At 39.7% G+C, this 16,289-nt stretch overlaps 1 protein-coding gene across 1 annotated transcript; it reads right to left on the bottom strand.

Annotated features, from left to right (window-relative positions):
• Nucleotides 1-4,131: 4,131 nt before the first annotated feature.
• Nucleotides 4,132-15,445, bottom strand: kcnj12a (potassium inwardly rectifying channel subfamily J member 12a). The gene is made up of 2 exons (XM_022212612.2): nucleotides 14,821-15,445; nucleotides 4,132-9,001 (listed from the first exon to the last, which is right to left on the bottom strand). The coding sequence occupies exon 2, from the start codon at nucleotides 8,839-8,841 to the stop codon at nucleotides 7,537-7,539; it is 1,305 nt and encodes a 434-aa protein (XP_022068304.2). The 5' UTR covers nucleotides 8,842-9,001; nucleotides 14,821-15,445; the 3' UTR covers nucleotides 4,132-7,536.
• Between the last annotated feature and the right edge of the window lie 844 nt (nucleotides 15,446-16,289).

Here is a 16,289-nt window from a genome sequence, read left to right as displayed (position 1 = left end):
GCTGGTGTATTGAATGTTCATTTCTCTACCATAAGCTGTCTCCAAAGGCGTTTCAGAGAATTTGGCAGTACATCCAACCAGCCTCACAACCACAGACCACGTGTAACCACACCAGCCCAGGACCTCCACATCCAGCATGTTCACCTCCAAGATGGTCTGAGACCAGCCACTCAGACAGCTGCTGAAACAATCGCTTTGCATAACCAAAGAATTTCTGCACAAACTGTCGGAAACCGTCTCAGGGAAGCTCATCTGCATGCTCGTCATCCTCATCGGGGTCTCGGCCTGACTCCAGTTTGTCGTCGTAACCGACTTGAGTGGGCAAATGCTCACATCGATGGCGTCTAGCACGTTGGAGAGGTGTTCTCTTCACGGATGAATCCCGGTTTACACTGTTCAGGGCAGATGGCAGACAGCGTGTGTGACGTCGTGTGGGTGAGCGGTTTTCTGATGTCAGTGTTGTGGATGGAGTGGCCCATGGTGGCGGTGGGGTTATGGTATGAGCAGGCGTCTGTTATGGACCAAGAACACAGGTGCATTTTATTGATGGCATTTTGAATGCACAGAGATACCGTGACGAGATCCTGAGGGCCATTGTTGTGCCATACATCCAAGAACATCACCTCATGTTGCAGCAGGATAATGCACGGCCCCATGTTGCATGGATCTGTACACAATTCTTGGAAGCTGAAAACGTCCCAGTTCTTGCATGGCCAGCATACTCACCGGACATGTCACCCATTGAGCATGTTTGGGATGCTCTGGATCGGCGTATACGACAGCGTGTACCAGTTCCCGCTAATATCCAGCAACTTCGCATAGCCACTGAATAAAACAAACTGCACCTTTCAGAGTGGCCTTTTATTGTGGGCAGTCTAAGGCACACCTGTGCACTAATCATGGTGTCTAATCAGCATCTTGATATGGAACACCTGTGAGGTGGGATGGATTATCTCAGCAAAGGAGAAGTGCTCACTGTCACAGATTTAGACAGATTTGTGAACTATATTCGAGAGAAATGGGGATATTGTGTATGTGGAAACAGTTTTAGATCTTTGAGTTCATCTCATAAAAAATGGAGCAAAAACAAAAGTGTTGTGTTTATATTTTTGTTGAGTGTAGAAAACTTGTGCTTACTAAAACGGAACTGAATACACCTGTGATTTCCAATTAGTCCAGCTGCATAAATATTGTTCTAAAATTACGTGTTCACATTAGAACTTTCTGAATTTTAGACCTATAGCCTGTGTCTGTCTGCGTGACTGCTCTTCATGTGGAAAAGAATTTCCAAAAGAAATGAAAATCTTTTTGGAGCCTTTACAAAGATGCAAAATGATATAGAAAGATCTATACCCACCTAAGAATCAATAGAAACACAGTTGCAGCAGTAATAAGGAGGTATAGTAGTAACACTAATCAAAGCCAAAGTGATCGTTCTCCTAAACTGACATTAGGGACACTGCTGTTCTTGCAGAATGTAGCTCTGAAAAATACATTCTTTAGTCAAATGAGACCAAAATACATTTGGTTACTTCAGATGGGGTCCAGCATTTTTGGTGTCTGCCTGATAAGTAATACCAAGGTGAATGCTTACTTCCGACAGTGAAGCGTGGAGGTGAGAGTGTGATAGCACATGGCTGCATGAGTGCAAAAGGTGTTGAGGAGATGACATGTAAAGATGATGCCATAGATGACTCCCAGTTTCCAGAAGCTTGGTAGAGGAGGAATATCAAACTTTCAAAATCATGCAACATTTTTTATCTATCTATCTATCTATCTATCTATCTATCTATCTATCTATCTATCTATCTATCTATCTATCTATCTATCTATCTATCTATCTATCTATCTATCTATCTATCTATCTATCTATCTATCTATCTATCTATCTATCTATCTATCTATCTATCTATCTATCTATCTATGTCTGATTTGCTCCCCAGCTGCACTGTTCTTTTTTCCCCTCTTTCGGCCAGTGGGTTACGTGGCAACAGCCTCCATATGGTAATTAATAGGTTTATTTGCAGGAGCTGTGAGTGTGAGGGGAGAGGCTGGTGCACCAGTGGCACTCGCAGCTCTGTGATAGAGACAACTGCTAATAAATCAATTTCTGTCTGAAAGATGGGGTTATAAAAAGGTAATTTTCAGTCTGTTTTACACTTTTGTTTACCTTCCCAACTAAATCTAGCAACAAAAAGCACCCATACCAGCTTTGCTTCCTGTAACTCTGACCCTATCGGGCGAAGCAAATTGTGATTAACAGTGGGCAAGGATAAATTTAGGCCCTGAAATACTTAGCATAACAAGAATTCAGTGGGATTGTACTTGCTGATGTCATAGTCTCTCAAACCCTATAGACTGCTTCCATCCCATTTGTATGGCGTGTATTTGGGATTATATAGCACCCATCTCAATTGCAGGGCAGTTTATCCTGACATGCTCTTAATTATCCAGGACCTCTTGATGTCTAATCCTAGCGTGACACTTCACCAATTTGACATCATAGCTCCTTTTTCTCGTTAAGTCAAATTCTGAGTTCTACGACCCATGCTGCCCTGATGAAAAAAATCTATAATGCTCTCATGCATTAGGGACGCCATCCACCACTAATCCTGAAAGCTTTTATTTTATGTGTGTGATAGCAAGTCACACAAAGCCTGACATACACGGGCCGTGTTACATAATCAAACTTGGCAAAAGCTTCCAGCATAGCCTCTGTGATGCCAGTGTCAGTTAGTGCCGAGACCCAATGCCTGAGCTCAGCACAGCCAGTGGCCAGCATGTTAATCTTACATCTGTCACTCACTGTGGGTGACTTAATCACCCCAACCTGAATTATTTAAAAAGAACCAATGGCCACAGACCTTGTGCAAACAATTCGGAATTTGTCATATCCAGAAAAAATTTTGTTCAGTGGTGCAGATGACGGCATTGTAATAGCTTGCAATACTATCATGTTTCTTCTGCTCTTTACTCCAAGGTAGCCTAGCTACAGAAATACGATTGTAGACATTTAATCATAGATCTTTCGTGTGCATGAATGCCTTGTCATATATGTTTTATATTAATGTTTATACTATGTTTATCATTTCTGCTTTTTTTAATCCCATGCTGTGTGCTCTACATCTCATTAGAACCTGTTTTGTATTGTGTTCCTTTAAAAAAATTGCATCAATCATCTGTCTTGAAGGACGTAGTCTTTAGTCTAACTTTATGTAATAAATTCCCTTCCATTTCAAACCATTTGCTGTAGAGTTGAAAAATTGTGATGATGGCTAATATTAGCTTATCACAAATTGATGCCAAAGACACGTGTTAGGTCATTTAGAAGTAGTGTCACCGTTCCATAGTTTGTTACCCAGAAAAACTCTCAAGTTTATATTTGCATGTAAGATTTCCTGCTTGCTACTATAATTGGCAGTAATTCATTTCATTCAGAATGTATATATTAAATTTGCAACATTTAAAATATCATTATCAGAAATATCCAATTTTGACCACACTACTTTGAAGTGTGAATGCATGTGAAGTGACTTGCTGGAGGCTTTTTTTCACAGCAGAGATTTTGACTTGTCCTAGCAAGCAAATGACAGTGTTACTGATGATAATACCAGGACCCTGAAAGTAAAGCAGATAAATGGAATTCAACCATCATTAATCTTATTTGTTTTGTTTTTTTGTACTGTTCCGTATCAAAAAGTGTACTGTGAAAAAGACACATAGTGAAATTTAAGGTTTGAAAACATTAAGGCTTCGTTCATGTGGGGGTAGAAGAGTAATAATGATTTCTCTGGTTTTGTTACCCAATTGATCTGACAAAGTCAGCTACATTCCTCTTGGCCAGGTCCACAGGGCCAAAAGGCCCCTGGCCGCACTGGTTATTTGTGTGTCACAGTGATTAATTGATGAGCCTTCTTGAATAATTGGCCCAAGACCAGTAAGTCATCTGACTGTGGTGACACGAAGCTTGATCTCTCGTCTTAAACCAACCCTCACGGTGATGTATTACTTCAGCTACCACTTTGTCCATTGATTAGCCAAGCCTGAGGAAATCCAGGGTTTCGGTCAGTATTACATTTTAATACAGCACACACTGGTGTAGCACTTTCAACAAAAGAGATAAAAACAGTGTTTTTTCACAGTTAGTTTTTTAATTGAATAATTTAAATGACTTTGAATTAAAATCAAAAGCCCAGTAGACATTGTGCTGGACATAGGAAGACTTCTACAGAGGTCAAAAGTTTTTCCAATCATCCCTTTAAGAGAAATACCTGTTTAATGATGAGATTCTGTGCAGAAAGAAAAAACAGAACTTAAAGAATTGAAACTAAGACAAGTATTATATTTTGCCTCTTAATGGTGATTTCATTATAGTACTCTGGTAAAACAGATAAATATTGATTGCTGTATTCTATCAAAAAGAACTTTGTATAAAAATAAGCAGGTTTGTTCAGCCTGGCTGCTCCCTATTATCAATTTATAACATCTCTATGATTTTTACACTATAAACCTTCATATCTAGCTAAAACCTTGGTGATTTATGTGCGCTTCTTTAAGAGCTCGGATGGGAAACATCAAAGCTAAAACAATCTTTGAAAAAAGTAGAAATGATTGAGCTATCCATTTCAGTGATGCAGCGTAGAAGCTGTTGACTCTTCACCTTTTTCACCTCTGAAACTTTGAGTTGGTGCAGAGGCTTCACACATCATCGTACATAACCTTCCCAGAAGGTATTGAGGATAAATGTTGGGGTTGGATACAGAATGCTTCACTTATCAGCCAAAAGTTCTATTTAGATTTTACTACATCCTACATTTTTTTTTCTAAAAAAGCAACATGTAGCCAAGAAATATCATAGACTCAAACATATCACTAGAGTTAAATGACTATTAGGAAAATATTAGTCATTATGACCAACATAACAACCATTTCATGGTTCTCCTCTTAGTTTTCATGTTACACCTTTTCATCAGATTCTAAAACTTACTTCTTTACATATAAATTATTTTTATATGTGGAAATTTACTAAAATTCTTTCATAGGAACATGACATCCATGTTTTAGTGAGGTAATATATAAGCTGAACTCAATTAATAATTTGTTGCAACGTGAACATCATGGGGTTTGAATAATATACTCTGACAAGGTATCTAGAAGAAGGGACCATTTTTGAATGCTATTTCCCTTGTCAATACCAACATTGTCATGCATAATACATTTGTTTTTTAAACTACAATATATAGTGATATCAAATAAATCTCGGTACAACTTAAATTTGCCTTGGTTTGTTTTTTTGTTTTGACTCAACTGGGACTTGTTTTAATGAATGGCATATTTTTCTAGAAATTCTTTAAATCTACAGAGAAACCATTTGCAAAATGGAAACAAACACCATTGTAGAATATTGCTACCTGTCTATATCACCATCAGTCTAAACTGGTTTGGGGGATTACCAAGGGAACAATCATTTCAAAATCTCGGTCTGAGCTACACTCAATTACTTTGGTATCAAATCAGCAAAATCATATGCATACAAGTACAATAAAAACAGAAGCATTGTATGGTCATTCTCCTTGCACCATGCCTTTCACTTGTCGTGTGAATTGAGATATCTAAATATGTATGTTCGGTGTATTACCAGGGAATCATGAAGAATATGTTTATTACCATTGATTCAAAAAAATTGTGCTTCAGTGTTTATTGCTTCCGTTCAGAACTTGTTCCAGTGTCTTCACTCTTCATATTAGCATATTGCTCAAATGCACTGAGCTGTCTACAGTTTGTGATTTGTGTAAATGCAAGAATCAAGTAATGTAAAAAGAGGAAGCAGTTTTTTCTGTGTTTTAATGTTGCTTGTCTATATCTATATACTCATTTCAGCCTAATTAAGGGAATATTTTGTCAGACAATAAATTAGTAACATGTTTTCCTGTAATTATTCTATAAACAAGTGAGCTCTCTAAGTAACAATATAAAGGCCACTTAGCCACTGTTGATTCATAATGAACAGACATGTGGGAGCAGCTACTGTGAGTTTGTCTATACATTTGAACTATTCTAACTTTATTAGGATAACATGAAGTGTTATAGATACATCTGTCCTTGTCATGTTTGTGTCTTGTATCTTGTATATTGGCCATTTAACAATTGATATAGGTTCCCCTGGGGTGGACAGAAACACCTATGTGGCTTGATGTCAGGACTACTCTTTGGCCAAACAAATACAACAAGATGTGCTATCAGTTTAATTTAACTCTGGTCAGAGAGAGATTTGATAAACAAAACAGCTCTTCTTAAAAATTCCTTTTTCCCTCTAAGTTTCAGGCTGTTTATCTTGGGTGTTGTTTAAAGCAACGGTATTACGTAATTTCATCTCAGAACTCAGTAGAATGTCTGTCCCCTGATACGGCTTCTATGCATAGATCAATTTTTATAGAGAACAAATATACACTCTGTCGGATCAGTTCATGCCAGTTTGTCTTAATCTCTGTACTGAATGAAAAACACACGTTAATGACTGCCGACACACAGGTTTTAGTTCAACTTAGTTTGTTAGATAAGTTGCAAAAGTAAAGGTATACTATAAGGTGCATTTCTTTGTGGGATTACAAATTGCAGATATTTATTTCCTGATTTAAATAAGCTAAAACTACCTAATCAAACTGTAGTGTTCTTACAGACTGTTTATTTAAGTCAGCTGCCCAACATTTGTGCTTGAGTTTTGTTTTGGCTGACTTCCTAGCAGTGTTGGTACATGTCATTATATGTGAATATCATGATGTCGGGGGCTCAGAAGAGGCATTATGTGATAATGGATAGTGTTCATTATGTGTAATTTCTGTTCAGCACATTCTGTAAGGTTCTTCATAGTGCAAGTAATTTTATGAACTCTCCCTTTGTTGGAGTTAGATTGTGGTACCTTACCATTGCTAAGATGAATTGTTGACTTGTGTTGTTCTCAGTGGCTCATGGTCAGATGTTTTTATCATGACTCGGTGCGTTTGAATGCTGCAGTGCATGAATTTTCAATGTGTCACTGAACGCAGGTCCAGCATTGTGAGAAAGGCTTAAGAGAAGCTTTGTAACACTATTGTCTGTGGCCAAGAACAAGTTGAAATAGAAACTCTTATTTTTTTCGAGGTGTTTTTGGAAACTGATACTGCACACAAAACATAACTTACCTAAGAAATGTATTTACACCTATTTGATTATAAGGTTTCTGTCATAATATTTTGATGCACTATCATTAAACACTCTTAACTCAAAATGACCATGTGAAAAAAGATTCAAGTTTCCATGAAGGAAGAAGGTCTTTCTCTAGCCTTTTCCTTGATTGTAGACATTCCATACCACAATGTTTTAAGCTGTGTACTCTTGCTTTTCCCCGTGCCTTCCAGTTAAGTCCCTTCTACTGTTGTCTTATTTGTTTTCCACTCTTTCACAGTTGTCAGCTTTTCCTATGGCACTTTGCATTGTTCTGCATTTTTACCCTTGGATAATGTTATTGAAATTTGACCCAGGGTCAGTGTATAAAGGTCATATTTCTGACTCTCTACGATATGACCTTTGATCAATTGCCCTGGTGGCCTGTAAGCGTTCAAACTCGTGTCGGCTGTTCCGGTCTGGACTGAGATTTGCCAGTGCCCTGCTCCCACCACCTACACCCTCCTCCTCTTCCTCATCCCGATTTAAGAAGGCCAGCTCATTTTCATAGCAGAAGGAATTAGAGCTGGGGACTAGGAACTTGTTCTCCACCATGTCCTTGGCACTGCAGCGGGGGGTGGACGGCACCTCATAGGTTTTGTGAAAGTGAGAGTAATCCACCTTGTACAGGTTCTTCTCCTCAAACAAGACTGGCTCAAACCGATGACCCCAAAGGACCTCAGAGGCCAAGTAGGAGCTGCGAGCCTGCGTAGTCATGGCGGTTGCTTCTACCATTCCCTCCAAAATGACAACAATCTCAAAGTCTGCTGTCTCCAAGTCCTGTTTGCTGATTCCAAATAGGGGGCTCTCCTCATCTATCTCATGGAGAATAGTGATGGGTGAAACCAAGAAAATCCTGTCCAAGCCTTTGTCGAAGCCCACATTAATGTCTATCTGGTCTAGAGGAATATATTCCCCCTCATCAGTTATCCGAGGCTTAATAAGCTGTGCTCTGACATGGGCCTCTACAATGTGGCTCTTGCGAAGATTCCCTACCCTCCACATGAGACACAGCTTTCCATCCCGCATGGCAATGACAGCATTGTGGCTAAACAAAAGTGTTTGTGCTCGCTTCTTAGGCCTTGCCATCTTGGCCATGATGGCGCCTATCATGAAACAGTCAATGATGCAGCCAACTATGGACTGGAAGACCACCATGAAGACAGCCACAGGGCACTCCTCAGTAACGCAGCGGTAGCCATAACCAATAGTAGACTGTGTTTCAATGGAGAATAGGAAGGCGGCCACAAATCCATTGACCTGTAGGACACATGGAGTGAAGTTGTCATCTCCGGCTGGGTTATCCAGATCTCCATGCAGCAGAGCAATGACCCAAAAGGCTAAACCAAAGGCCAGCCAGGAGACGACAAACACAAGAGTGAACACTACCAGCATCCACCGCCAGCGAATATCAACACACGTGGTGAAGATGTCGGCCATGTAGCGTTGCGACTTGTCGTCCATATTGGCAAACTGCACATTGCACTGGCCATTCTTTTTTACAAAGCGGTTGCGGCATTTGCGGCGCGTGTGGATCTTGCCATTGCCAAAGCCGTTCATGCCATGCATGGTAGTGAGGCGCAGGCCCTCTTCCTCAGATGACACAATGCTGTAGCGGTTGATCCTTCCCACACTCATGCTCCTGACAGCGCCTCCAGCTGCAGTGTTAGAGCAGAAGGGCAGGCCTGGAGTCCCAGTGTGTGACCAAGGCCTCTCACAGCGTGATCACGGGCTAGGCTGCATTTTAGTGAGTCATAGACCGGGAGCCGGGTGGGAGCCTTGTGCATTAATCCAGTCCCTGCAGAGAGTGTCAGGAGAAGGAGAGAACAGGTGTGAGCAGCTTACTTTGACATAAGAGTCAAAGCACACCACATGTAATAAACATTCCAAAATAACTACATCTAAAGCATTTAATGAATGAATGGTAAAACACTGTTACATAAGTAGCACTCATGTCAACTCTCACAGTTTATTTAGTGGCCCACAGCAAAGACACCGATGCCAATATAATATTAAATGAACCATCTGTGTTTTAGAGCACAAACTAGATGGAAAAACTGCATTGGATTAACCTGACTTGAATTTTTAATGTCTGATCAAGATCAATTTTAGGAATAGATGAAACCATTATGAACCATGTTGATAATATGTTGTTTGCTTATTTCAAGATTTTCTAATATCTGACCCAACAGTTCAATACTGCTAAAGTCAAATCTTCAGTTAAATTTTGTCTCCTTCCAAATCTGTGTGATAACAAATATACATAGCAGAAGAATCAGGGATTGTAAGAACTGTGTAGCAGTCAAATATTATTGTATTTTTAACATTGCTATGAGGATTTTCCCTGTCACGCTTCTCAGTACAAGATTTGTTGTGTTAGTATGCCCATTGCCGATTACCTCAATTACTTTCTGCTCCTTCTACTCGCCATCTTGCTCTCTTTAAACATCACGACTCAAAACCCAATTGGCCCTCACTGAAGGGTCCTCATGTCTTTTGATGTCTGCTGGGTGAGTGAAGAGCTGGCCTCACAGCACATCCAATTCTGCCACATGGCATTTCCTGTGCTTTTCTCTGTCAAATTGTAAAGACTGTTGGCAGTGGAGACAAACGAAGTCACACCAGATGTTTATTATTATTTAATGACAAAAATTGCCATTGTGCACGCTGCTGCACATATCTGGTTTTATAAAACGAGGAGCCTGTCATACTTGTTGGGAAAAGGCTATCGTGTTAATTTTCAGCACTTCTTGGTTGTATTTATAGTCTATCAGCAGCATGCCATACACTTATCACTCATTCAACAGGCAAGCTATGCTCTTCTATCTGTTCTGTTTGCCATTGTCCCTTCACGGCATTACTTTTAACAGGAGACTTAGGTGTGGTGTGTCTGTGTGTGTTAGCTCCTAGGGGACTTCTGTGTGCCACTGATTCCACGGACATGCATTTCCAGATGCTACATACAGAAATGTAGGAAGGAGGACTCTATTTGACCCCATTCTGTTCAATATGCGGTGTTATTAATCATGTTGTGAGGATGCAGTAAGTTTATACTTGCTTCCCTAGGTGCTCCATGCAAGTAGATTTCTCCTTGGTGCAATGCCCTGTATTACACATTCATTGTAATTACACTCTAAAACTTTAGCTTACAGCAATTACAAGAATAGGCCTGCAATATGCTTGACACTTTAAAGCACATGCTTGTAACGTATGTGTCACAATGTGTGTTTGGAATTGAATTAATCTGAAATATGTCAGTACAGCTGTCAAGTCATTGCCTCGATCAGGCTGCAGATAGGCTGGCCGTTGGATGCTGCGCCTCAGGGTTAAGGAGTTTTACCCATGAGAGCTGGACTGAAGCCCCTCTGGGTGCAGACAGCTTTTATCGCCTGGCCACATCCGTTGTGTGTCTGCCTCTCTGATTTGGGCCCTGAAGACTTGACAGTTCACTCATGTGCGCTCCCAAATCCCAGGTGCCCTGCTGTCTGCCGCAAACTCACGCTAAATACCCCCCTCACTCACACGCTTTCAGGTGGAAGTTCTCCTGATACAGTGTCAGATTACCTCCTACACAATCTTAAAACTGTCCCCTCGGGTCAAACATATATCCATATCACAAAAACATACTGTAGCTAAATGTGCTATTTTTGTGTTTCCAAGTGCCCATTTTGACTTTAAGACAATACAATCCTAAAAGAGTACAGCTGTTAATGCTAAAAATAGTGATCCTTATAAATGTTAAAATTTGTAATATGGCAAAATAGTTTGTCGAATCATTTTTAACTGTAACTAGAAATTGACTTTAACAGATATGGTCTGTGCTCTTTGGATCATCCATGTAATGGTAGGTGGGCTGACGTAGTAGCCACACTGACTGTGTTATGTAACTGAGATGAATCTTGAGCCTGAATATCATCTCTGCATTTCACATTGTGCATCCTGGTCTCCACATGACACACATGACCTGACTAGCCCTTCATGTTGTGCAGTGTTCATATCATAGTGTGGCTGTGCAGTGTCAGGTGTCTGGTGAATTGGTCAAATGAAAGTAAAAATCCTCTGTGTATCCTTGGAGTCATTAGACAAGTGCTCTAGAAGCTTTTTTGGAGCTGCATATGGAAATCTTAAAATCAGCTTGATCCTCTGAGACTTTGTGTATTAAAACGTACACTGTGCTTAAAGATCAGTATTTGTTTCCAGGTCTTAAATAGATTTGATAGTTCTCTTTAAAAAGCCAAATAGTTTGGTACATCACTGTCGAATAGACTTGACAGCTGAATAACTATAAATCTTAAGCAATTAAAGTGGCAATCCATAGTTCTTTAGCTACATTGATTGTAAAAATAGCATGTGATGCTGATAATATACAGACAAGGTAAGATTTTTTTTTTTTTTTTTTAGAAATGCTTCTACTTTAATGTTGTTTTTATTTATTTAAATGAACCTGCAGTGACTAACTCCACCCTCAGTACTCAAAACAGCTGGTGTTACTCAGAAGTTATAATTATTATTTTTTTAAAACAGGAATGAACAAAAGACAACAACTAAATATAACTAAAGTGCTGCTGTCCAATGTGCGTTGATGTAGTTGTTGTCTAGTGTTAGTCCTCGTATTGAGCGACGTGCCAGTCAGTCTGGAAGTGGTTGCAGTTGAATTTTGGTGGTAGGCTGACATTATTCTTTATTTTGGCACCATAGATTGGTCATTTATTGCTAGTTGTTGACTCCTAGAGCACTACAACACTACAATACAAATGTACTAAAAGCAGCGTGGGATGACTTCTCAGAAGAATGCCCCTAATAGCGTATTTTTGTATTTAAATTTTTACCTTGACCTGCAGTTGAACCAGTTTTAGTCTTTAGTCTAGAATAAAAAAATAACCAAAGAGCGCGCATCTTTGATTTATAAGGAGGAACACGGAAAGTGATTTGCACCATATTCCATAACCTTTTGTGACCTCGTCTGCCGTATGGGTTCTTAGGGAGTTGAGAGGGGCGACTAGGGGAGATGATAAGCTTGCAGCTGATTAGGATGAATAGAATGAATAATTGGATGTGCAAAATAATAGAAAGGATTGGGGAGGAACAATGAAGTGGAGTGCGAGAGGGTACTTCATCTCAAGACATGCATACAGGAAACTGAGCTACTGAGGAACTACGATCCCGGCCCACCTCCCAAGGCCATTGTGAGGGAAGAGCCAAGGCTCAGATGTCATTGTATTTTCCTATAGCTCACCATGCGGAACTCATCTCGTCTCAAGTAACCTACAAGTATTTTCCTCTAGAAAGTAACACCACTTTAACATGCAGAGATAACGTCAGATTGCAATATATTAAACAAGCTAGTTAACAGCTTGCTTTTTGTTGTTTTCAAGGGTAATGCAACAAGCGGCATTTTTAAAGGCTGTTACTGCTAAAGGACAACAATAGTAAAACTAGACACTAACCAACCCTGGAGGCTTTTCGACTGTGTATGTAGGCCATCCTCTGTGCTGAGATGCCATCTCAGGCGGCTGTTGAAAAAAGTGTTAATCTAGAACTGATAAAACTTTCCAGAAGTGAGTGACCTTCTCACGTTGTCATAACAGCTTGTGTATTCTACGTAAGTAGAACAGAATGAGTGCTTTTTTCTCTCTCTCCTGCTGCACCTGTAGCTGTTCCACTGTTCAAACACCTGGTTCCCACTGATTGATCATCCTCACATGTGAGCTTCTCACTGGGCCTTTTTGATCTTTATTTTTTGCAGTTTGTTTTTTAATTATTTGATCCCATGTGCAAAGACTGAATCAGCCAAATTAAACCTGAACTCTGCAATTTACAATTTTAGGAGAGACCTGTTGGTTAAAGCTTTAAATATAGTAGTACTGGCCTTTACAGATGCTGTTATAGAAAGAGACATGTGTGTGTATCTATCTATCTATCTATCTATCTATCTATCTATCTATCTATCTATCTATCTATCTATCTATCTATCTATCTATCTATCTATCTATCTATCTATCTATCTATCTATCTATCTATCTATCTAGAGAGATCCTGTTTGTACCTTTTTGGCAAATGTGCTGTTTTTTATGTGTTCACATTGTTTATTGCATATTAAATTTCTCTTTAGGGTAATAAAAGTGAATCAAACTGAGCTAAGCTGAGATGAAAAGCAGGATGAGGTCATTGAACTGTCAGGCAACACTGCATAATATTCATTCTCTTCATCTTCAATCTCTTTTGTACCTGCACATCAGTGATTTCTTTATAGACTGGCAGGAAAGTGCAATATCTGAGGCAGCTCATTTATCCATTAATACCTACTCATGTCTGTCCTCTACTCCCAGGACACTGGGTGCTAAAGTTATTTGTAGTAGTTGAATTGTGAAGATGTAATACAGACAAGACAGAGTTTGTTTACTTTGACGACATTTCAGGTTCTGCTGAGTGCAGTTAAATTGTTTTTGTTATCAACTGAAATAATTGATTCTGAAACCAAGCTAATTAGTGTCATTATATATTGTATGAAATGTAATGACCACACACAGTTTAGCATATTTAAAAACTGCTTATTCGTCTGGTCAAAAATGGCACAGCTATTCAATTTATGATAAAAAAAACATATAGAAAAGAATCCAATCCACATTTTAGAAGAAAAATGTTGAGGTATTTTACTTAAAAACTAGCATTTATCATTAATCTCTTATTAATTGTCAGTGGATTGTCACCAAATGAATATCTGTTCAGTAAATTGTTCATTATTTGATCATTTTAGCAATGCTTTTATCATGCAATAAAACGCTTCTTTGTCATCTCTCTCTGCTAACCTGGCTTAGAGAACAAGATGTAATTTGGATCGAAGTGAAAGCTACGTTACTATGGATTCAAATTTCATCCATCACACTTCAGGACTGATTTTTATTGTTCAAAGTGATTATTTTTAAGGATGACCTGTGTCTCCCTTTTAGGTACATGTCAGTTTTTTTGTTTTAACCCTTTGGTAACTGGGAGCTTGTCAAAGTCATGGTGTTATATGGATAGAAAAGGCCTCCTTGACCAGCCCAAAATCTGAAGTAAACTCTAAAGACAGGGTTTTAAGGTGGAAAAATCAACAGCATCATTTATTGTTCAAACACATTCTACAGAAAAGCTTCTCTGCTGTGAGCTCTATGCTAACACTCAGTATTTGTAATTTTGCTCTGTGGTGCAGCACAATGGATTTGGAATAAAACAGACGACGGATATGATTTCAGTGTCCGTTTCTGCTGTTTGCATTTACATCACATGCATGGTCAGTTTTATGTGTTTTCTCGTAGTTCAAGGTGATATGTGCATCGATAAAAAGATGAAGTCGTCACACTTTGTTTACAAAACCTTTGCTCTCAGTGCCTAGTTTAGTCTAATTCATACTCATGCTTTGTATCAACAACTGTTTTGAAAATGATTTATGAATTCATAGCATTGAATGTGTGACATCTGAGCAGATTAACTGTGGATGTGCTCCACAGGGAATCGTTTAGAATGATATTGCCCTCCACTACCGCTTTTATAAAACTGCAGACTAATGACATGTGATAGATATTGTTTATAAAGCAGGTTTAAAGTTTGAAGTAAAGTTTTCCGTCCTTGTCTTACCTTTATTTCTACCTGTTCTACTCCAGGCTGTAGCAGTTGGTATCTTCTCTCCCAGTGTCCCTGTTAACCAAACTGAGGCATTATCTGCATCTGCACCACTGTACAGCTGTTCCTTGTTTGTGTGTCACTCTAATACTGGAGAAAACCACTCCATCATCTTCAGCACGAGGCACAGACCCCCTTTGAATTTCTTCATCCTTGCTTGATCTCTTGTCTCTCTCTTTTTCAGGAGCACGGACGAATTGCCGTTCTGACCAGGCTGAACCACACCAGAACCCCGGGTCAAGCTGCTGCTGCTGCTGCTGCTGCTCAGTCAGTGCCGGACTTGCGAAACAGGTGCAAAAGGTTTAACGAGAACTATCCAAATGAAAAGTCAGGTTTTTGTATCTCCATTTTTTGAGGCAGTTTCTTCAGCGGGTCTTCTGCACATCCTTTATTTTTTTACTAAAATTAAGTCTATCCTTCACATTTGCCATAAACCTGTCTAATAACCCCTCACTGCTTATTAACTGAACATCTCTCTATCAGTCTTTTGCAATCTGATCTGGTTGGACTGCCGTTGTCTCTCTCTCACACTCTCTCTCCCTCTGACTGTTTCTTGCTCACTCTCTCTCCTCTCTCTCTCTTTCTCTCTCTCCCTCCCTCCTTCCTGTGGTGTCACAGAAGCTGCCATTTGCAGCCTCCCTCCCTCTCTCTCTTTTCTCCTCCCCTCTTCTCTTTCTCTCCCTATCTTGTTGTCTCCCTCCCTCCCTCCCTCCCTCCCTCCCACATCATGGCACTACCAGTTGACAGCAACTTGATGCACGGACGTATCATTGAGAAAACACGAGCAGACCATCCGGCTGAAATCCTGCTTGACCAAAGTCAACAGAAGCAACAGCGGGAAGAGTAAAGTATTTGGAATTGATTTTTCACGCCAAGCCCAGAATTCGCTGCTCTGTTTTGAGTCTATTTGTTCCCTTTTTACTTTGGAGATAAGTCCAGTTATCCCACCACGCAGAAAGGAGTTAATTCATTTGGTATCTGTAGCATCAAGTGACTGTTGCACCTCTGTGACATGACCAGAGCAAATCTTCATGTGTCTTTTTGACCTGTGACAACCAGTTGCTGTAATGGAAGACTGTATGGGTTCAAAATATCAATCTGCCTGCTGCTGTGTCTCACTGCAGCCTGATGCTTTTCACACTTGTCACCAACAACTAATCAGCTGCAATTGACCCGAGGATGAGTGTGTGTGTGTGCATGTGTGCTTAGCGAAATGACAATCTCGCCACGCCAGGACTTCCTTGTCTGAGGAATTGAAATTACTAGAGCAATGCCAATCACTATTAGTCACTTCTTTTATTTCATCATGTTCCGTAACACAGTTCTCCATGTAAAGACCTTCAGGAAAAGTCCTGAGGAAGATCTGTTTTCAGTGTTGACACTAGATCTATTGTCTTGATGTGCCACTATGCCTGTAACATTCT

This window comes from Acanthochromis polyacanthus, chromosome 19, assembly GCF_021347895.1.
Source record: "Acanthochromis polyacanthus isolate Apoly-LR-REF ecotype Palm Island chromosome 19, KAUST_Apoly_ChrSc, whole genome shotgun sequence".
NCBI lineage: Eukaryota > Metazoa > Chordata > Actinopteri > Pomacentridae > Acanthochromis > Acanthochromis polyacanthus.
Note: the sequence above shows the minus strand (reverse complement) of the source record. Positions and strands in the feature narration are given on the sequence as shown.